At 46.1% G+C, this 23,594-nt stretch overlaps 1 protein-coding gene across 4 annotated transcripts in view; it reads right to left on the bottom strand.

Annotated features, from left to right (window-relative positions):
• ATG3 (autophagy related 3) overlaps nucleotides 1–23,594 on the bottom strand; it is a 272,476-nt gene that overhangs the window by 85,388 nt on the left and 163,494 nt on the right. For all 4 annotated transcript variants that reach the window (XM_085622981.1, XM_085622977.1, XM_085622978.1 and 1 more), the window contains exons 9-10: nucleotides 19,799–19,833; nucleotides 10,477–10,632 (exon numbers count right to left, since the gene is read on the bottom strand). In XM_085622981.1, the coding sequence (XP_085479107.1) occupies nucleotides 10,477–10,632; nucleotides 19,799–19,833 (191 nt within the window). The remainder of the gene's footprint in view (nucleotides 1–10,476; nucleotides 10,633–19,798; nucleotides 19,834–23,594) is intronic.

The following is a 23,594-nucleotide window of genomic DNA, read 5'->3' as shown; positions in this document are numbered from 1 at the left end:
CCGGCCAAGTCCAGGATGGCCCAAAATACATGGTCTACTGTGTTTAGGTACAGCCTGTGGTTATTGTTAAGCCAGAGTAGTTGGATAGAATCAAGGTGTTCTGTCAGGGCGTCTGGCAAGGCGTCCCTCTGTGATGTGTACAAGCCAGAGTAGAATTTTAGCAGTCTGGATGATTTCAGGAGAAGAGTGTTGGAGAAGCAGAGTAGAGAAATATAGTAATGTAGGTAATGCCTCAGTGCTTGTTGAGTAGCACCGCAAGAGTGTGGCTCGCCCGGTTCCCCTCCCTGAACCGGGGGGCGCTAGCTTCCTTGTGCTGGAAACGCAGGTCACTGCCTGAGCAGTCCTCATATTTCTTTGGTGTGTATCTGAACTGCATTAAACAGCAGGTGTCAGCCGTTTCAAAATAGCGCTATTCTAATTGTCAGTTTACTGTCTAGTACATTCAGTTACGTGTGTCGTGAAGGAGGCCCGACTGTTCAGATATGCATATGCCACAAATGTATGCTTTAAAAGCAGAATCAACTGAGCCAGTATTTTGCACAAGTAGTCAGCGATTGCACGTCGTATCTCTGCATGAAAGAGCAACATCTAGTGCGCAGTGAGGAAGTCGCCAGGTGAAAGATTAAAAAGCAGGGCCGCCCAAGGACAGAGTCAGTGTCCATGTCAGTGCCACTGGCATATGGTCCGAGAGTGTGCGGGCTAAGTGTTTAACACTCATGATGCGCCCGCAGATGTTAGCGGTGAGTCAGTAGTCCATTCGCAACCAAGCTCTGTGGGCGGTGGTCGCACAGGTACCCTCAGCCACGCCAGGATTCCTAGCACACCAAATGTCCACCAGGTCTTAATCGTCAAGGAGGGAGCCTATCTTAGCGGCAGGGTTGGGGCGCCAGCAGGAAGGTGATCTATCTAACTGAGGGTCAACAGTAAGACTGAAATCACCTCCCCAGATAACTGTAGTGCAGCCAAGGGCAACTATCTTGTCCCATACCTCCGCAAAGTCTGGGGCGTCCACATTAGAACCATAGATACAAGAGAGTGTGAGGCGCTGTCCCAAAAGAACCCCACGCAATATAACATATCTACCCTCCTTGTCAACATGGGTCTTTAAAAGCCTCAAAGGACAGTTGTGAAGCGGCTCAAAGGGAGCGCACATTAAATAGGTCAAGACCAGATTCAAGTCCCACTGAGGGATAACAAAGGGAATAGGTGGAAAGAGATGAGTCATGCCTTTTAAGAAACGATTTACAACCGGGGACTTGAAGAGAGAAGGCTGATCCGGAAGCCAAAGAAAGGCAGAAATGGCCGAAAGACCATTGATAGTGCCCAGAGCAGAGCCCTGCAGGGCCAAAGAGAGGAGGAACAAGAGAACCTCAGAAAGAGGGCCAGAAAGGGGATCCACAGCCTTTGCTGTGCACCATGCCACAAATTTGTTCCACCGGCAGGCGTATACCGTCTTAGTGGAGGGACGCCTTGCTGCCAAGATTACATCACAAACGTCAGGAAGCAAGTCAAATGACGTTAACTGCCGCTGCTCAATCTCCACGCATGGAGGTGGAGGCTGGACAGGTTCGGGTGGAGTGCTGCGACAGAAGATCCTCCCGAAGAGGTAGTCGGATCAGAGGATTGATGGCCATCTGGAGCAGCTCAGGATACCAGACTCTTCGTGCCCAATCCGGAGCCACAAGAATGACTTGAGCCCGGTCGCGCTTGATCTTCTTCAGCACTCTGGGCAGAAGTGGTATAGGCGGAAAGGCGTACAATAGACCGCAACACCACTCGCGAGGAAAAGCGTTGCCTAGCGAGTGCCACCTTGGAAATTCCAACACGCAGAATTGCTGACATTGCACGTTCTCTTTGGTGGCGAATAGATCTAACCAAGGCTCTCCCCACTGTTGAAAGAGGCCTTGCACCACCTCCGAGTGAAGATGCCATTCGTGATCCATCATGCACCTGTGGCTGAGTTTGTCCGCCCTGGCGTTCAGGGAACGTGCCAGGTGTTGAACCACCAGGGATATGCCCTGATGTTCCAGCCATGTCCAGAGGAGGAGGGCCTCTTGACATAGGGTCCAGGACCCCACCGCCTTGTTTGTTGCAGTACCACATGGCGGTGGTGTTGTCTGTAAAAACCTGCACTACTCTTCCCAAGACAGAGGGAAGGAATGCCTTAAGTGCAAGACAGATCGCCTGGAGCTCCAGAAGGTTGATGGGGAGCCCATACTCTGCCGGGGGCCAGAGGCCTCTGATCTCCGCCTCACCCACGTGGCCGCCCCATCCCAGAAGGTATGCGTCAGTCATCACTGTGTGTTCTGGTTGGTGATGGGAGAGGGATCTGCTGTTGACTCAATCCTGGTTCGTGTGCCACCATTGCAGTTGATGTGCAGTGCCCTCCGAGATCTGTACGCAATTGGACAGATTCCCCTGATGCTGCGCCCACTGGACCTTCAGGTCCCACTGCAGAGCCCGCATGTGCCACCTGGCATGATCGACCAGCAGGAGGCCATGAGGTCCAGCAGCCTCAGAGTCATCCTGACCGAAACCCGGGATAGAGGCTGAAAGATCGGAATCATAGCCCGAATATCCTGGACTCGCTGTTCGGGAGGAGAAACCCGAAACCGCATCGTGTCCAGAACCTCTCCGATGAAGAGGAGCTTCTGAGAGGGGATCAGGTGCGACTTCGGCACATTGATGGAGAACCTCAGCGAATGCAGGAGGTCGGCCGTAGTCTGGAGGTGGGAGACGACAATCTGGGACAAACCCGCCTTCAACAGCCAATCGTCAAGATAGGGGAAGACTGGACCCCCTGATCTGCGCAGATGAGTTGCGACCACCGCCATCACTTTCGTGAACACCCGAGAGGCGCTGGTAAGGCCAAAGGGGAGCACGATAAACTGAAAATGCTCATGGCCTATCGTGAACCATAGGTAACGCCGGTGGGACGGCAGGACGGGGATGTGAAAGTAAGATTCCTGCAAGTCCAAGGCTACCAACCAGTCTCCATGGTCGACAATGTTATAATGCCATCTGAGACCTTAAATTCTGATTCCATGTATTGTAATTTTATGTACCAATTTTTCTTATCTAACCGCAAATTGTTACCGCAAATGAATGGGTTGCCCAAGTAATTCCTCTGTGCTATGTCCCCTTCTTCACCTATTCTTCCCTACTTCCTCCTGCTCCACCGCGTAACTACACACCTCACCTAGCCAGCCTCCGCATACACATCCCTGCACTAGCTTTTATGCTCATGCGCAATTATTCTCCAGACTACTTCCGCATATACCGTAACACTCATTCCGCGTACACCTCAGTTGATTCAGGATTCCTGGAGCCCCTTGGCTCCTGACATCTTCTATCCCCTTCGTTTGGAGAGCACGTTGCAGGTGAGCACATCCATCCTCCCTGGTTCTTACACCCAGGGCAGCCCTATGCAACACATCTGCGTATGATGCCTCCTCCTCCTCCGTAGCCACAGTAGGAGGAGACAACATGCCAAGGTCAGGGTAGATGTCCAGAACACTGGCATCCCCCAGGTCCTCTCCAGTCCTGATCAAATTCCAACTGGTCAGTCAGAGGGTCATTTGACCCCTCCCAGTCGTCGTCCTCATCCTCTGGGTGCCAATCTGGCCTAAAAGGGACCCCAGGAGTGAACAGGGGCACAAAAACCCCGGCCGCCGCCGGGGGGCTGACCGACGGCGAATGCAGGTGCGGTGCCGGAGAAAGCGGCGCTGGTGAAGGCGTAATAAGGTCAACCGGCGCCGATACGGATCTAGGCCTGGATCGCCGGAGCTGCCGGCGGAGAAGGCCTAGGCCCCACAACAGAGTCCGCAGGGCCCGAAGCAACGCCGGTGGGTTCGGGCTGCTCAAAGATGGCACTCCAGGCCCCAGGAAGGGAGGGAAACTCTGAGTCGGCTCTTCAGGCTCCACACGTGGAGCCGCGGGAGGGGCATCATCCACATTCCCTCGTCGCATCAGCTGACCGACAGAGAGAAGTTGAAGAGAGACGATGCTTCGTCGACTTCTTCTTGTGCTTCGACTTACATGACCCCCGAGTGCGAAGACTTAGAAGACGAGTAGTGATGGCTCCGTGGACCGGTACCTTAACCTCCCTTGCGACCAGGATCTCGAACGGCGCGGAGTTGACTGCGACCAGGATCTCGAAACGGCGCGGAGTTGACTGCCGGCGCTCAAGAAGCTTGCGGGAACGCTCCCGCAAAGCCTTTGGAGCCATGGACCGGCAGTCGGAGCACGACTTGGGGTCATGGTCGCGCTCCAAGCAAAAGAGGCACATGCGGTGCGGATCCGTAACTGACATCAGTCGAGAACAGGATCCGCAAGCCTTGAAGCCGGGCATCCCTATGTGCACCAGGAGTCGTAGGACTCAAAAAGACGTTAACAAAAGTCACTCACAAAGTTCAGTCAATAAGCGACTGGAGGTACCGCTCCCTCCGGATCTGTGCTGGCTGGCGCGGAAAAAGAAAGAACTGACAGCGCGCGAGGGTGGCGTCTAAGTAGCTACCGCAACGTCATCCCGGCGACCACGACGCCAACGACAGACACGGAGCCGAAAGATGCCACCTTCCGACACGCAGAGGTTCTGCTGACGAAAAAACTTTCTGGATCCAGTCTGACGCCTGGGGGTAATTCTAAGGTGAAGAATCTATAACTGTTTTTCAGATATGTAGAGATGTGTACCTCCCTGATCCTTGAAGTGGAGCCGCTCACAGGTGTCCTTTATAAGGTGAACCTCCGGCAAGAAGGCAACGTCCACCCTACGCCGCCGGAGGTAAGCTTTCGTCTGCCTCACCTTCCTGGGGTTATTCAAACCTCAGATATTCCATGTCAGTAGCGTGATATTTGCCATGGTATCGTAAGGAGCGTTATTTTTAAGCTGAGCAACTGCAGCTCTAAAACAATGTCTACCCTCTGCACTAAGGCGCATGCGAGATGTGAATGCGATGTATAAGGCACCCAAAAGGAAAGCGTGTGAACTTAAAACAAATATTGTCCCAAACATTTCAGCCCCCCACCCACTTTAACAGTCCCAACTCATTGAAGAGAAACCCTTTTCCACTGAAAAAAGAAACAAACTAAAACCTCAGAGGGAAACATCCCTCGGGCAAAACAGAGGCGTGGGGTCTCCCGTCTCAACACTGGTGCTGGTGGAGCTATCATAGGCTGCGTTGTGAAAGTTCAGTCATTATCACTGAGAGGGCTATCCCAGTCTGGATCATTCTGTGAGGTCATGTTCAAGGGCAAGTGGGACTGGTTGTGTCAGAACTTCATAGCTAATTTGAGATCCGTGAAGAATTGAGTTTTGCCATTGAAGATAATGCAAAGTCTTGCTGGGTAGTAGAAGGCATAGGAGATGCCAGACTTCATCAGGGGGCTCTTAACAGAAATGAAAACTGTGTAGGCAGCATGGACCGCAAGGGTACAGTTTGCGTAGATGGATATTCAGCTGCTCTGATATTGAACCTCACTCTTTTCATGTGCAAGGCGCAGGGTAGTGTCATGGTCTCTGTAATGGAGCATGCGCTCTTTAATGCGGCATGCAGGAGCGCCCGGTCGGGGAGCCTGGGCCCAATGAGCGATGAGCACGTTCCACTGAAAACATGGTGGTTAAGTGGTCACCAAATAGAGTGCAAAGGAGAGTCTCCAAATAGTCCTCTGTGGTGGTCATGGCGGTGTATTCTCGGATGCCAAGTACTCTTATATTGTTGTGTCTCGATCGCGCCTCTAGGTCCTCATCTTTTTAATAACCGTCAGCACCTTTTCCATTTGTAGGGAGTTGTCAGCTACATCCATTAAAGTAAAAAAAGCATGGTTTGCAAGATAAGCAAGGCACTTATCAAGACAATTGCCTATTCTGTCAAGGAAACTTAGTCAGCGTATCAATTTTGCAGTCAATACACTGAAGGCCATTGTGCACCTCCGTAAGGAGTGCCCCTACCTCCAGGGCCTCAGAGGGGCCTGCAGCGGCCTCATTAGGAGTGGATTCTCCAGGGCCGTCGTCTCTGAGCCTTTAAATGTGCACTGCTTGTCAAGGACCAGCTTAGGCGGATGCTCATCTGCTTTCCCATACTAAGAGCCGATGGGCATGTAGCAGGCCCTTTATGCATGAAGGCAGAAGTTCTTCTGCGATCAACTATGCAGATATAGGAGAGTGAAATACTCCCTCGGACTGTGGGCAGCTATGCTACCAAAGTAGATGTGACAACGACCGAGGCCCGCCTCAACCAGATTCCCAGGGGGCACGAGCAGGCCTTAATATTACAATCAATCTTGGGGGTGGTGGATCCCTAATGGGCGTCCCCAGCCCAAGGTAGGACGGGGTAGGGGCGGGGCAGTTTGCAGTCGGGCCTTGTCCTATCCCAGGTCCCATCGCTGTAGTGAGTGGGCCGCAACTCAGGCAGGCAGGGTCGGCGATTGAGAAGGGCCCCAGATGTCAGACCACGACCAGGAAGCAAAGTGGCCCACACTCACCATGAGCCATGGTGGTCTCCGCTTTGCACCGCCGCGGTCACACCCACTCCAGTCTCCAGCAAAAATCTGGAGGTAATGGGTGACCCTCGGCCTGCATCAGGCTGCTCCGCACATCCTTCAGTAGGGCAGGGGATGAATCCACAGGCCACTGCTGGAGCGCTACACCCAGCCCACCTCCCCAATGCCGTGCTGCCTCCATCAGTCCAGGCGCCACAAGACAGGCCGGCACTGCTTCGAGGGGCTCTAGGTAAAATCCCAATGCTGCCCAGGGCAAGCCCATTTGGCATACAGTACAGATGGCAGCGGTTAAAAGGAGATTAATGATAGATTATTCTCTGGGCTGGTAGAGTCTCACAAATGCATGCATAGACTCATCATAAGGGCGGGATAAATCATCCCCATCACCAGGGCCATCTGAGTGGTGGCAACATCTGGTCAGTAGTGGAACCAAAAAGATGCGCCTCGGAAGACAGCTCTGCTGTATTGGTAGTATATTGTCTGAAGCCAGTTGTACGTGTACAGAGTGCGCTCAAACTAATTTGGAGCACAACCTTGCTCGGGGTAGGAGCCCATGGTCTGCACTGGATACCCTTCTGGCACCTTTAACATTGGGACCATTGTCGATGAGAGGGACAGGCACAGCCAGAATGGAAGTCAGCACCAGAGTTGGTGCAAACAAGAGACTGGTTCTAGAGGCACAGACAACATAGAGGACAGATTTGGCTGTGGCAACCCAAAGGAGTCCCTGCAGATTCTGTGGGCCCAATGGTGTGTCAGAGGGAGCCAGAATAGAGCCAGAAATGCCTAGAATGGCTCTCCTTTAAAGGTCTAGACCTGCTGCGACATCACCAATTGCATGGGAAACTCAGGGAGCATCTGGATCAACTGCTGGATCGGCTTCTTGATTGCGGATCTTGAAGCCCTCGTGACTTCTCTTTAGATAGAGGGTGGCAGGATGGGGTTGAGTCCTGCTTTGTCTTCTTGTGTGTTTTCTTCCATTTTGGACTTCGACTGGGTAGAAGACCTCTTGCTAGAACAGGTATTGAAAGTGACAAAAGGTCTGCGCCCATGACATGGAGCGGAACTTAAGCAAGGTTTGGGACGGCTTTCGAAGTTCGGAAACGTACAGCTTAGCTTCATTGTCCTAGATCGCATTATGGAACAGGCAACATAATCATCAGTAATAAGTGAACATACATTTAATAAAGATACACATTTACTAAAATATGTGTCAGAGGGGTAGGAGATGCGGTAAGAGCCTTAGCAGTCAGTTGCCTTAGCCTGGTGAGCTGGACAGTTCGTAGCTGATCTCTCTTTACACAGAATATTCTGGATTAATAGAATCTACACCCAGATTCATTCATGAACAAAGAATAAGCTACTCACCTTCAGGAATGCTGTTTCAGGTGCGTAATCCATCTCCCCAAAGATTTCTCACCTCTCAAATTTTCCTCAGGTGCTGAACTGGATCCAGAAAAATCTGTAATCACTTCCCAGAGCAGACACATTGTGTTGTGTTGCTCCAGCCATGGCTCTGGCACCCTTCCCTCCCCCTAGCCATGCCACAGAGCCATATAAGACATCATCTTGTCTGTGATCTTAAGCCCTGCTTTTTTCTATATCCTTAGAGGCAGGCACGAGAGACAATGATAAAATGAAGGACAACAATGTCATAACAGAACGAAATTGGAACGTTATTACCAAAATCCACAAGACCACTTCCCAGAATGCAGAGGCAGAAGGATGGGGAGACATTTACAGTAGGTTGAGTATCCACCAGAAAGATCATTACCAAAGGCAATGAACACTTTTACCTGCAGATACCTCACCTTGTCAATCAGTACCCTGGGCAGTATCCCACAGAGGTAGTCTGAGGAGAGTTAGTAAAGCAAAACGTCCTGAAGCATGAAAAAGAAATTGACTAACCTGCAAATTCGTTAATCAAACAGTACTGCATAGTTAAGGTATGGATTGAAGCCCATGTCGCAGCATAACAAAGAGCCAAAATGGAATTGTGATGTCAAATCTAGGGAGGTTCTAGAGCTGCGGCAAACACATCACCACCTGTCAGTACTGGTGAGCTTTTACAAGTTTGCTGTATCCAGCTGGGCGTTTGAGGATTCATGAGGTAAGGAACCGTATAGGTCACTGGACATGGTGTCCCATTGGCTTCCATATCTACTTGATGAGGAGCATAGGATGGATTAGACAATCTGGAGATGAATGCTCCTTCACTGTGTATTTACTGAGCTAGTCTTTCCAGGGGCTCACAGTCCATACTCAGAATGGCACGCAAGAGAAAAACCACCACACACCGCTTCAATAATCCATCAAGATACCTATATACAATGATCCAGTATCTTAACTTTTATACAACAGACCATCAGATCTATATTTTTATATAATTAAAATTCTCCATCAAGGCTTAAACCAGATAGAGTCTGAAATTTTATTAGGTGAAGGCAATAGGAATGGCTTAGGAGACACTTGAAAATCAGCATTTAATTGCTGCTAATACTATAAGATGACTTTTTTCAAAAATATGAATAGAAATTTGTAAATGAGTTGTGCGAAACAATTTGTATTGTGTGTGACATGAAGTGTTCTTAAATATTGTGAAAAAAAATCTGCATAAAGCATTGATGCACTACATTTTGTTTCTCAGTTTTGGATTTCTTTAGTCCTCTCACCCCATCGTACATGGAAGGAATCTATGAAGTTTCCTCATATTTGGTTACTACATTCTTTTCCCGATTACCTTGAATGTCAAGACACTTTTGACCATTTCCCTTTGTGTGAAAGTATTTGGTAATTTGATTCTGATGCAAAATCTTGGTAAAAGATTGCACATGAAAACCTTTGTAAAACAAAAAATGATACAAGTCTTTTAAGACTTTCCTTTAAATTAATAACATCACTTGTACATACCAATCAAAAGCCTAACAAAGGCACACTCATTGACATTTGAAGGTTAATGCCAATTATGAAAGGCTGAGTGTTCACAAACTGAAATGTAAAATATATTATAAAACAAGGTCTACCTTTCATCTACCAAGGACCCCATGGCTCCCAACAATGATCAAGATTCATTAGAAACTTGAAAAAGGGTCCTAGAAAGAAGGGGCTTGCAAACAAAGAAAACAATCTGATGAGGGGTGCTAAGCCAACTGTGTATCTGTAAGGTAATCTGTAATATTTCTCTTCACTGAGCTGAACATCTGGTTAAATTCAAGCGTGGAAGAAGTGGCTTGATGGAAACATTCCTTTTAGCTTGTCTGCCATTATACAGATTACAATTGTGAATCTATAGAGCATAAGTTAGCATGAACATACCGCACGCTAGTCTCATGGCAGTAAGCAAGAACAAGGTGACAGACTTTGCTTTTTTAATGGAAGCAATTGAGCACTGTTCCATGTCCTTCCTGTGTCCCCAACACCCAATAAATTGACACAGATGCGAATTAAAAACTAAAAGTCATTGCTCTTATCATTCACTATGCTTCAAACTGCAGGGTAAGTTAAGAGGTAATAGCAGGCCTTTTTGAAACTAAGTGAGGCAGTAAGGATGACTCTTTGCCTTGAAAGTAATCAAGCAGCAAGGATGAACCTTCAGGGGTAAAAGACGAAGGAAGGGAGTGGAAGACCAAGATATAGGTGGAGAGTGGATGAAGGAAGAGGTTGTGCCAGCAATTGAGACCGGAGGATGGAGGTAGAGAGGGGAGGGCGGAAATTGATACATGCAGTGTCTGCACTGTAAATGATGAACATTCGAAGGCAAGTGGATTTGCTACAAAGTCTTCTAGTACTAGTTAATGCTGCTAGCACTTCTCATATGCAAAAATATATACATTAAATGAAAAAGATTACAAAAAATAGATTCAGTGTAAATACTTTTGAAAAAATGTGCAATCTAAAAACATGCTAGTATGTGATCCTACTTTTCACATTTTTTATTTAAAATTGAATCTTGCAAGACATACAAAAGGTTTCTACCTCGTCATAACCAAATAACCAAAGTCGGGGAGTCTGATAAAACTTGTCGTAGGTGATATGCAGGTCATATGTTCTAGTTTGCAGAATAGCATCTTCACCTCCAGCCTCAGTTTTAGGCTTGATGGCTTCTATTATTGTTCTAGTATCCAACGTTGCCTTGTATTTATAAAGAAGAAAAATAGTTCCATTAGTCATATTAATGCGAATAAAATACCCAATCACATGCAACTCTTAACTCACGGTCAGAAATGTCACACTTTGATACACTGATACCACAAAAACTCCTCGGGTCTTCGCAAACGTATTAGGGGATATTCTCTTCGCAGGTCTATAAACGTCTTCCCTTGGACCCTCCCCCCTTGTTGTTGTGTTATCACACTTTGATACATACCACATTAAAATATATGCAGTAAACTGTAATGCCATTAAATTAAAATAATATAACTGATAGAATGGAAAAACTAACTGGGAGACTGTGGGGAAGCATCTCTGGTAAGGCTCCCATTTCGGGACTTGCATGGCAGCGGTGATCATGAGTACATATGTAATGAGACTGATCCATGTGCATGAAGGTGGAGAGCACGTAATGGGAGTTGGAGAATGTGGTTCTTTTGGCGTGGTTCCAAGATGACAACCAGGGTGCCTGCACTGACAGTTATGCATCTAATTGAGCATGTTGGAACCTCTTGCACCCTTGCTGCACAGAGCTGGGGTGCCAACTTACAGCCATGAAACTCCCAAAAATTCTCATAGCGGACCAGCACTTTTGGTAGGCCTGCCTGAAACTTATTTGGTGTGGTAATGAAAAGTATGGTATTGTAAATGATGAACATTCAAGGGAAATAACGCCCACATCCTTCCATTTGAGAGACGAGGCAGTGCTACCTACCATTATTGCAATCATTGCTAGTATTTGTGGTGGACCAGAGGTCTGGGCCAAAAATGCTTAGAAAGCCTTTACCGCACACACAAATAGTGTCTGCTGATTGATCTTGATACAATGCCACAGAAGGAACAGACACCTAAATTCAACACTAAGAAACAGGACAGCACGGGCAGTAACAGACACTGGAGCGAAGAGACAGCAGAGGCACTCGTAACCCAGAGAGAGTATCTGATCATGGATTTCCTGAAAAGACAAATCACTATAGTATCCAGCACGGACTGGTAATTGATGATGAGGCATGGTGGAAGTTCATGAGAGAAGTCCATTGTAATGGCATACTAAAGCAGAAGGCATTTAAAGACAGTGCTATTTCAGTCATAATGTGTCTGACATGTAGAGCCTCAAGATTAGATCATGGGCCAACAGAAGCTATGTACTAGGCTTCTTGCCATGTTTCTTGAAATAGAGGTAGTCTAAGCTGCAGAAGAGACACTAGGATCTTTAGGCAATAAAGGAATCCTTCACTTGAATCCAGGACTGGGCTGGCACCACTTGGCAGGGAAGACTCAAAGATGGCAGAGTGCAGGTGCAGAAACAGGTAGGTTGGAAGTCTTGTATGTCCCAGATCAGGAGGCCATCCAACTAGCCCTTGGATCTGAGGGTCAAGTGATGCAGGTCCACTCTTTCCTACCGAGACCAGGAGGGCAGCAGGGCAGCACAGCAAGAAAACAGATCTTTCAGAGCAACAGTCTAGCGGAGTGGCAGTCCTTCAACAACACAGCAGTCCTTCCTTGTAAACTATCCAGAGGTCCAGAAGTGTACAGAAGTGGTGGTGTCAGAGATCCAATACTTATACCCAGTGCTGCCTTTGAAGTGGAGAAGACTTCAAAGACAGGTGTTTGACATGCACAGAGATCCTCCCTTCCTGCCTGGCTCCAGACTCACTAAAGGGGGGTATGCAGCCTTCGTGTGGGGACAGGACACAGCCTATTCAGAAGTAAGTGAGGCTGAGTCTTCCTTCTAGGATGGCCCTTCAAGTCACACCTAAGCTCCCTTTGTGTGTGGCTGACTAGGGGGAATACACAAAGCCCAGCTGTTACCCTACCCAAACGTGTAGCAGGTACCAAATGACTAAAGTAAAAAAAATGCTCCAGTTCGGGCTGGACTGTTCCCATGAGGCACAGGGTCAGACTGATTTGCATATGGACATGTCTGAACTGGGGTGGCAGTGTGGGCTAAAGAACGGAGATGGATCAAACCCAGATCCGTTGACTGGGTGCGAGTGTTCGATTGGTTCTGATGCTCCGTCTATCACCACCCCCTTTTGTACCTTTCTAAAGCTGGCATTTTCAGAATTCCAATTTAAAATCCGACCTCACTATAAGTTTGGATTTTAAACTGGGATTCCAGAGACAACAATCAATCAATCAAAGCATTTGTAAAGCGCACCACTTACCCATGAGGGTCTCAAGGCACTAAGGGGTGGGGGGGATGCTGCTACGGTTAGAAAATCCAGGTCTTGAGGAGTTTTCTGAAGGACAGAAGGTCTTGGGTCTGCCGTAGGCAGATGGGGAGGGTGTTCCAGGTCTTGGCGGCGAGGTGGGAGAATGTTCTGCCGCCGGCGGTCACTCTTCGGATACGGGGGGACAGTGGCGAGGGCATGGTCGGCGGAGTGGAGCTGGCGGGAGGGGGTGTAGAAGCTGAGTCGGCTGTTTAGGTACGCTGGTCCGGTGTTGTGGAGTGCTTTGTGTGCGTGGGTGAGGAGCTTGAAGGTTACCCTCTTGTTGACGGGGAGCCAGTGCAGGTCTCTCTGGGGTGTGATGTGGCTGCGGCAAGGGATGTCGAGGATCAGGCGTGCGGAGGCGCTCTGGATGCGTTGGAGCAGTTTCAGGAGTTTGGCTGAGGCTCCTGCGTAGAGGGCGTTTCCGTAGTCCAGTCTGCTGCTGATGAGGGCCTGGGTGACCGTCATTCTCGTCTCAGTGGGGATCCACTTGTAGATCCTGCGGAGGGTGTTGAAGCAGAAGGAAGAGACGGCGTTGACCTGCTTCGTCATGGAGAGGGTTGAGTCGAGGATGACCCCTAGGTTGCGTGCATGGTCGGTGGGCGTTGGAGCTGTTCCCAGTGCGGTCGGCCACCAGGAGTCGTCCCAGGCCAAGGGCGTGGATCTGAAGATGAGGACCTCAGTCTTGTCCGAGTTCAGCTTCAGTCGGCTGTTTCTCATCCAGTCGGCGACGGCCATCATTCCTTCGTGGAGGATGGTTTTGGCCGTGAGGGGGTCTTTGGTGAGGGAGAGGATGAGCTGGGTGTCATCGGCGTAAGAGAGGATGTTGAGGCCGTGCAATCGGGCGACGTGGGCGAGCGGTGCCATGTAGACAACAAACGCAAAAAGCCTCTCTTCATAATTGGGAATTACACTTATGAAATGTAATGGCGTAATACCAATGTTATCCTATGGGAGAGATGGGCCTTGCAGTAGGAAAAAACAAATTCAAGATTGTTTCACTACCAGGACATGTAAAACTTAAAAGTACATGCCCTACGTTTTAAATACATTGCACCCTGGCCTTAGGGGTGTCCAGGTCCTACCTTAAGGGTGACATATGTTTTAAAAAGGAAGGTTTGGGCTTGGGAAGAGGTTTAACTTGCCAGGTCCACATGGCAATTTAAACCGCACACACAGGCTATGCAATGGTAGGCCTGCGACATGGGTAGACGGCTACTTAACTGGGTGGTACCAGCAGTGCTGCAGGCCCACTAGTAACAGTTAATGTACAGGCCCTTGGCACATATAGGGCACTTTACTAGGAATGTACTAGTATATTGGGTATGAGCCAATATTATCATGTTTAGAGGAGAGATTGCATGCACTTTAGCACTGATTAGCTGTGGTAAAGTGCCCAGAGTTCGAAGGCCAAGAAAAACGAATTCAGCAAAAAGGGGAGGAGGAACGCAAAAGGTTTCTGGGGTGACCCTGCAGAAAGGGCACTTTCCAACAGTCACAGTGCCTCCCTTTTGTGCGTGGAAGGTTTTCTAGGTAGCACATGTAGTGTACTCTTTGCTTCAGCAAAGTATATTGGTATATATTTAACAATACATTTAACAATGCCTCCCTCAGAAATGTGGTTAGCCATGTTGCCACAAACAGTTGTTTTGTCTTACTGATGGATTTGGCCCTGTCAATGTAATACATGAGTGCTTTCTTGAAATCTAATATTTCTAATGCTCTTTCTATCACAGAACATGGAAGCGGAAAAAACATGGGCAGTTCAGGAGTCTGGTTAACTAGGAACTTTGGGTTAGTCTTCAAGATCACCCTCCTTCTTAGAACCTGAATGAACGGTTCCTCTATAGTAGTAGCCTGCAACTCACTGATTCTCCTTAGAGATTTCATAGTGATTAGAAAAGCCACATTTCAGAACAAGAACTGAATGCCACAGGAGTGTCCTAGTTTGAAAAGAGGACCCAATAGTTCGGTGAGTACTACAAAAAGGTTCCAAGTTGACTGCATACGTCCTTGGCAGAACAACTCTTAAGGCCCCCCCCTATGAAAGACAGAACAGGAATATCAACGAGGGACCAATGTTCCCTATTCTGCATATTCGCTGCTATGTGTAGACAGACAGAAGTGTACGCCCATCTGAAATCTGTAAGGGTCTTTCTACATGATGAGATAGATTTTTCACAGGAAGTTATTAATGCAGATTCAAGTTATTTATTGATAGAGCTGAGAATTGTTCCGCCTGGTGTATTTTCGAGGTCCTCATTGACTGATCAGGCATGTGGCTTCCTCCTAGTCCATAATTGTTGCCATTGAGTTGGTTACTATTGTTAAGTGTAAAAAAACTCAGTTAGTAGAGAGTGGTATGTAAATAATATTTGCTTGTTGTTTATGCAACATTTCTTACCACATATCTGCAATTTCTAAGCACAGAAGTTACTATTACCCAATTTAATGGTGCTTAATTCACAAGCTTACAAGCTTTAAAGGCTTACTGCTAATGCTTATGTGAAATCAGAAAGTTATGAGTTTGAATTCCAACAAGCTTGAGTCAACCTTGTTAGAATTCAAACTCATAACTTTTGGATTTCCTTTAAGCGTAAGCAGCAAGCCTTTAACTCAATGAGGCATCCAGATGCACTTTAGTTTAACTATACAATTACCCCTTCATGCACACAAACACTAGAATACATACACAAAAACCCTGACCTCGCCTATCTCACCTTTCACTGGCCAAACTTGGGAAATGGCAAGAATGTTCTCTCTTATGAACTGCTGTCTATGGTGTATGGCTGTGAATGTCCTAAGGGCTGCTTTCACCTCCAACACCTTCTCGAGAACGTTCAAGGGTTGGTCTTCCAGAGCAGCCTGGGATGGAAGGGTAGGGGTCTATGACCTTGTTTACTACTTTCTGCCCTGCACCTCCATACGAAGCACACCCTTAAAGTAATACCAAATCTGTTGCATTCACCTAGCCTTTCATAACCCCTCGAGGTCCGCCCCACCCTAAACAAGAAGCCAAGATTCACAGCCTGAAGAGCACCGATATAGAGTGTGCTTAGACTCTTGAGGCAGACGACTAGGTAACAACCAATAGCCAGTACTATGTAACCCCACTGCCTAATCCAAAAGTGTATTTGTAATAATTGCTTGCACCAATAGCCTTACCTGTTTCTTTTAGATATACAGCAGTGAATATAATTTACTTAATTGTACTAGATCTTTTTTCTTTTGGAAACATTGCATGTGACTACAATAGTAGTACTTAAGGGCATTACAATAGTAGGTCTATACTATCCCATTGACCAACAGCGATACATAATAAAATTAAAAATACAATTAACAACATTGCATGTCAGTACCATGGAAGAAAGATATTTGATGATCAGACATAAAAAAGTGGCAGAAGGCGGAAAAACTAATTAATTACTAATTTTTACTCTTGAAAAGTAATATTGCTCATATTGATATTAGTAACACAGACTTTTGGAACCTAACATTCCAGAGTAGTGTGTGCCTCCTCAGTTTCAAGATCTGTGTGATCAATCCAGGACATAATAAATATTTGTCTAGAAGCTATATGTAGGAAGCTATGTATGTAGTACACCTAAGGGGTACACTATGCAAATAGTCCAGATGGCCCTTATTAGTGTACAGGGGCTCTTTAAAAATACCAAATGCTCTCTTTGTGGTAATGTGGTTGAACAGGTTAGGCTTATCAAAGGGGAGTGTTAGTTGCACACACAGAGTCAATAAATGAGGCACACACTCTAAGAAAATCCGAAACCAATTTAGAAAAATAACAGTTTTTTATATTAATATGGGGGAGAGGATGTAGCCTTACGGCTAGAGCGGTCGACCTCGAAGCTGGGGAACCGGTTTCGAGTCTCGGCAGCGACGCTCAACATCCTGTGATTCTGGGCAAATCACTTAATTTCCCCGTGCCTAACAAAACATCAATGTGTCCTTCTGTAATGAAACTGGTGCTCATGTAAAGTGCTTTGATAACCCGATGTCTCGTTCTAGTATGCGCTACATAAAATTCTAAATAAATAATATAGACAGCAAGATCTAGGAGATTAGGTATGTACTTTGAGTAAGCGATTTACAGAAACACAGAAGATACAGTGGTCAGTTTTGAGGCAGGAGCCTTGAACGCAGTAATGTTATCCGATGTGAGAAACATACACTGCATAGGTATACGTGCAATAGAGTTACAGGGTTCTTCTTCAGTACTTACGGTAAGTAGGGGCCAAGGTCCTTAGAACCACCAGCAGTTTTGGTTTACCTGCCCTGGTGTGTCTGGGTGTAGAGGTGCTGGTCGCAAGGGTAGCCTCGAACGCTGAATTCAATGGGGAAACCTGTAACAGAAAAAAGGCTACAGGTGGAGAGTGGGGGACCAGTCCAGCAGAACTCAAAGGGAGGCTCAGCTCTGGAGGTTCTCTGGAGCAAGGGTGCACAGTTGGTAGGTTCGGACTCAAGCTGTGAGGCTTGAATGCAGAGGCGTTTTGTCCGGAGGGTCGCCTGCGTTGGAGGCGACCTACATTTGGGGTTGATCTGGAGAGTGGGACATAACAAGACAACAGGTCCACTCATGATGATAGCCTCTCTGAAGTGGGCGTCCCACGTCGGTAGTTCCGTCTTGGCAGTGTTGGTGTCTGGGCTGGACATTGAACAAGCCTTGGCTGCTGCAAGGGCTTCAGTACCCCAGGCTGGAGGGTCTATTGTCTTGAAACTTGCTGGAGAGACAGGGTTGACCTCAGGGAACTTTAGGGCGGCTGCTGCTGCTGCATTGGTGGACCCTGGTGGTCAGCAGATCGGTGACCCAGACTTTGCGTCCGTGCCTGCAGACTAGTGGCTCCTCCAAATAAAGGGAGATGCTGGCTGGTTGGCGAAGTGCTGGCAGTCCTTCGAGACTCTGGGAGGATGAACAGCTGCAGGACGAGTTGGGTCTTTGCAATTGTCTGGACAGGAGCAGGCAGGCAGCGCTTGGAGTGCAAGACTTCAGCTAGTCCACAGTTCTCATGTCTTCGTCTTTGTCCTTCTTTCAGGCAGATGATCTGAGTCCCTGATGCCCGGGGGCCACCTACATACTAAATTTAGGGGCATTAAGGGGAGTGAAGGGTAGTAGCCAATGGGCTACATACTCCTGGGGTCAATACACCCTCTATATGACCACTTCCTGTGGTGAGCGGGGATAACCCTGTTCTACAGTTCCTAGTTGCACCAACAACAAAAAAGGTGTAACCCTTTTTCCATGAAGCACATCAGGTAGCCCACCTTAGGGGTGTGACTTGCCTGGAGGAGCAACACGTCTACTTGCATAGCTGATTTCTCTCCTGTCCTAGTGCCAATTGGGCCTCAGTGCAGGCGGTGGCATCTCTCAGGTCTGGGAGAAGCTGTGGTCACATATCAAAGGCAGCAGGGTCTTTGAAGCCCTTGGTCTGGATATGCTAAATCACTAGCCATTCTACTAGAGGAGGTGTGAACACCTTCCTTCAGAGCAGGCATGGTGTCTGGCCCCCGAGAGCATGGGCTCTCACCTGCAGGGGGCCAAAAACCTGTCTGTGGTGGCAGTCTAGACGAGGTCAGCAAGTACACTAGCTACTGATAGATTTTTCAGGGGACACCTCTAAGGTGCCATCTGGCTGAATGTAATAATAAATCTAGTACTGGCAATAGTACAGATATATTAAGACAATGTGTTTGATACAAAACACCATTGCTTTCAGTAAAGCCATCATGTAGCTGGGGAACTCGTAATGACCAGTGCCCAGTACATATCCTCAAGATGTCTGTCCTGTCTACTTGTACCATATAGTAATTGAACTAGACAGCACAAGGACATAGCTGCTCATGCAGATATGCTGTCCCATGTAATATAATAGACCCTGCTTTAGGGCTACAAGGCCTACTGTATGGGTGACAACCATATATATGTATTACATGTAGTGACCTTGGCATGGGACACAGGGAGTGTGCCATGTCGTGTGTTCCCTGATGGCTTTGCACCATGACATGCAGTTTTCAATTGCAGCCTGTATGCAATTCGTAGGGGGTTCATTAGGGTTGCATAATACATGCTGCAGCCCTATTTAGTACCCAGGACCTAGGTACCACTTACTGGGACTTACAATGTTGCGAACGTGTGTGCCAATTGTGTTACAATTAGACCATTTTACCTTGTTTTTAGGGAAACCGCACTGGGGCCAGTTGGCAGGGAACCAGTGCACATCAGTTGAAAAACATCAGAACAGTGGCAAAAAGTGAGAGTGACCATGAAAAAAAGGGAACTTTCCTACACTATACAGATTAAAAATAATTGGCCTCTCAAATCTACTTGTATGGACACACACTAAAGCACCACTGGCATCACCCACAAAAAAACGACTAAGACTCGCTATAGTTGAGATTACATACTGCACAGAGAGCACTCATTTGTAACAGGGCACTTCAAAAAACTTTGATAAAGAGTCCGCTTATGAGAACTGTGGTTTCTGAAGTTGATGTTGCTGACCAGGTTTTACAGATTTACCAGCATCAAGGAAAATTACATGGTGAATAAAGAATACTGGATGATCTGAATCAACACTTTTGGCTTATGTCTGTGGAAATGCTTGTAAAAAAAAAGTGCTCTTTATCAAATCAGAGCATTAGATTCCTTAATGTATAAGAGCTCTTTAGGTACCAACCTGCTGGCAATAGGGCACAGTTCAATTTTTTTCATGTGGCTTCAAACCATCAGAAGCTCAGAATAACGATACTTTGAAACCTATAAAGTTTTGGGGTAGAAGTTTGATATTTTATCTTGAAAACTATTTGTTAACAGCAAATAACAAGTGTCCCTTTTTGACAATACCTATACATTAAACATTTTAATTCTGCTTAAGTTTAAATATTCAGATATGGCAACAAAAAAATCAAGTAGGTTAACTTACATCATCAGTATCCAACTGCCCACTTTCTTCATATTCTGCCAAGAGAACACAGTTTTTATTAAGTTATATATATCTAGGTTTATTGAAATAGTTACTCGCAATGTTTTGACGACGTAAACAATTACATTTAAATGACAATTTCGTGACAATTTATTATAATAGTAAAAAATGAGGAATAATGTGACTCTAGAGAACGAAAATAACAATATTCTGAACTTAAGGAGCCTTAGATAATGCATATAACTTGGCTTTACCGCACTTAAGGCTTCGGGGTTGGAATTCTCTAAAAGTATTCAAATTCAAGTATTTCAAATAATATCCCAATCATGCTGTGTTGCTCTAGATCACTGCTTTGAATATTTGTTGATAAATACACCTTTAGTTTTCATTAACTGTGTCAGTGATAACATAGGAAGAAAAGGTTTTGAGTAGTAAATATCTCACAAATAGGATTATTTCATGGACGATATTAATTGTAGAAGGCAGTTTGAAGTTACCAACGTGTGTGGCACAGTTACAAGATCAGAGAATTTGTGAGGAACCCAAAACATACTTCAGTTCATCACTGGAAAAGCACAGTAGAGACAAGACGGATTCCATTGGGTACTACCATTCAACTGTGCCTACCACAACCCAAAATATGCATCTATTTATAAATAAACACCCTACAAATCATAATAGGGGGGTAATCGTAGCATTCCTTGAGGCCCTTTCACTTCAGCCACACTTCTCTTGTAAAGGACTTCACCAAATCTTACCTATATTCAGGTTATTCACTTATCAGGTCTCTGTCATAGGAACAGCCCTTACATACACAAAGACCATTATACGAGGAAGGGAATCCACCACACATCATTCCATCAAGGGGCTATCCAATAATTGCCAACATTGTCAGGCCAGCGGAACTATTAAATTGCCATACCATTTTTATATTCTGCAGTCCTCTAATTAGATAGTATTATTACAGTTTTCTAAACTGAGGCATCTGATCATACAGAACATCCCTTCCCTCTCTTAAGACTTCAGAATATGCATCCCTTAGCCAACTGACATAGATGAATTTATTTTCTAATACACTGTATTCTTTCGCTAGCGTCTTCAGTCTCTCTATTCTCCAGAAATGTGTCCTTTCCGCAGAGTTCTTTATTCTCACAGGCACACATGATATCTTGTGTCACTCCCGGGTACAAACTTTTATAAAATATCTCCTTGCCCAAGGGACACAATGCATAATAAATTACCTTGACCTGCCAAAATAAAAAAGTACAAAAATTCCACTTGTCCCTTTTGCGGCCATGTAGTGAGGCGACAAATTATGGCTCCTTATATCAGAGCTCTTTTAACAGACTATATGATTATGCTTGTATTATATCAGGGTTTAATTCAAGCAGGGCTCCGATTTTCACACGTTTACGCAATCAATGGACAGGGCATGGAATTAAGTGTGTGAATGAAGTGATTTAATAGTTGGGTTGGATTGGCGTCCACCACAAGTAATAAAGTTGCAATCTTGTTACGTCCAGTCAAAGGTTTCAGCAATTTAAATCTCAACTCAATCCCAGGAAGCTGTGGCACAGAGGAGGCAGGTTTAACTTCGAAAACATGAGTAAATCAATTAGAAGCACCACAACAGTTTAAAAGTTGAAAACAGGACATAATAAAAATCTCACTCCAATTTATAAAAAGGGAAAAATTGAATAAGCAAACCGACAACGATATGACAAAAATACAAAATAGGGCAACCATATGCATGAATTTTTAAAGATTTAAATGGATACAGCACCATAAAGAGAAAAGTACCAAGGACGGTCAATGGTTGTGGTAGACTGGGACCAATGTGCAATTACAGGTGGACCGTGATGGAGCCCTGGTTTGATACACCAAGGGTATTGGTTCTGGTGAATGCTTGAAAGTGAAAGAGTTCAAATAATTTTCTGCAGGAATTGTTTACAGAAGTTTCCAAACTTTCTTCTGTGCTCAAACAACCACAGGAGTACACTTCTACACCCTGGACCTCAGGGGAGGCACTTAGAGACTCACAGGGAGTCAAGCAGAGGCTAACATCAGGGTGAAGTCCGGACCACCTGCTACTAGTCAGCTGGGCACTTAAGGAAAAATATATCTTGCAACTTGTCGTTTCCCTATAGCCACCCAAAAGGTCAGTCAACTGACACTTGGAGTCTACTTGTTTGTCCTGGTTACAAGCAAGTGAGAGCAGGCTCAGCCCTTCAGGCCTTTTCAAGGGTCTCAATTAGCAGGTGCAGTCCTCTTGTTTAGGTCTCGCCTAGGCAGCACATGTGCGGTCTCTTCGTAGACATGCTATATCTACAATGTGGGCTTAGAGAACCTCCCATCTTTTTCATTGGTTCCTGTTACTGGCCTTCATAAATGCCTGCTTTTGTTTAGTAAATATGCTTTATAGTTCCCTCCTTTTGGAATTTTGCAACTTGTCATGAGGACTGCCGTTAAATGTTCTCTTACTCTTTCTGCTATTTATGATACTCTGTGAGCACTCTTTTTTTGTGGTTTGCCGTTCCCCAGCTGCCCAACAATGTGCTTATCCGGTTGCATTTCTACTTCATAAACACATGGTATGCAGTACGTTTCTTTAGTTTGCGTTCCTAGGCTCATTTGTACTGTATTTATTTTGGGCTTTCACGCTTCTGTAGTTAGTTAGAGGTTTGTTTCGTATCGTGTTTAAAACTTTATTTAATATGGGTTTTCCGACAACATCGCCTTATCTTGATATGGCTTTCCAAATACAACTTGCTTTTTAAAGCACAGCCAATTTTGTTTTTTGGTAAGCATGGGGAGAACCGATGCAGAGACTCAAACCTGGTTCCCCAGTTCCAAAGTCAGCAGCTCTACATGTTAAGACACGTCCTCTCTCCAAAAATTGCTGGTGTTCTTTCTAAATGCCTCCTTGGGAAATCGGACTGCCTGGGTATGTATTTATCCTGGACTCATGTTACCATGCCTCCTGGCCTGTACAGATTTTTTTCCATGTACTTTACTAACACTGAAGAGAAAGAAGCCTCTAGCTTTGCTATAAAACTGAAAACTGTTGATAACGTATGTCTGGTTTTAGGGAAGTATTCACCGTAGCTGCGTACATTCAGTAAACAACTGATGTCCTTATGCGGGATGGAACGTGTTATGAGCCTTTTTTACAGAAGCATTGGTATCGTTATTTACGTGGGGCCTTAACAACAGCTCTAGAAAGCTCAGGTAAGGTGCTGCGGGGAATGTTGGATATGGAGAGGGAAATTAGAGCAGCAACTTTACTCATTTTCAACATGCTTGGAGTTTTAAATATTCCTGATGAATATAACATGTAAAGCCTATTAAATAGGATCTTTTAATAAAACATAACTGCTGTTTTTTCTTTGTGAGAATAAATGAGATTCTATTGGCCATTAAACGGTCCTGGACACAGCTTCTTTGGTGCGGGCCGAGACGCTGTCTGCAGTCTGGTATTTAAGCCACTCGACAAGCCTAAATGATGCATGCTCTCATGGTAGTCTGTTTTCCAATTCTTGTTTTTATTTTCAGTCCTTAGTTTCCTTCCAAAAGAGTAGAAGGCGTGCGCGGCTGCCACGGGCCCCATTCTAGGCCTTTTCCGTTGTGTTTTCCGAGTTGACCGGTGCATTTTACCCACTTTCTGTTTTAACAGGGATTCTTTTAAAACCTTGGTTGAGGGGGAGAGGGAAGGTGGGTGAGGGGAAGAGGGAAGGAGAGTGAGGGGGAAGAGGGAAGGAGAGTGAGGGGGAAGAGGGAAGGAGAGTGAGGGGGAAGA

Source organism: Triturus cristatus, chromosome 8 (genome assembly GCF_964204655.1).
Source record: "Triturus cristatus chromosome 8, aTriCri1.1, whole genome shotgun sequence".
NCBI lineage: Eukaryota > Metazoa > Chordata > Amphibia > Caudata > Salamandridae > Triturus > Triturus cristatus.
This window is presented reverse-complemented; position numbering and strand designations above follow the sequence as displayed.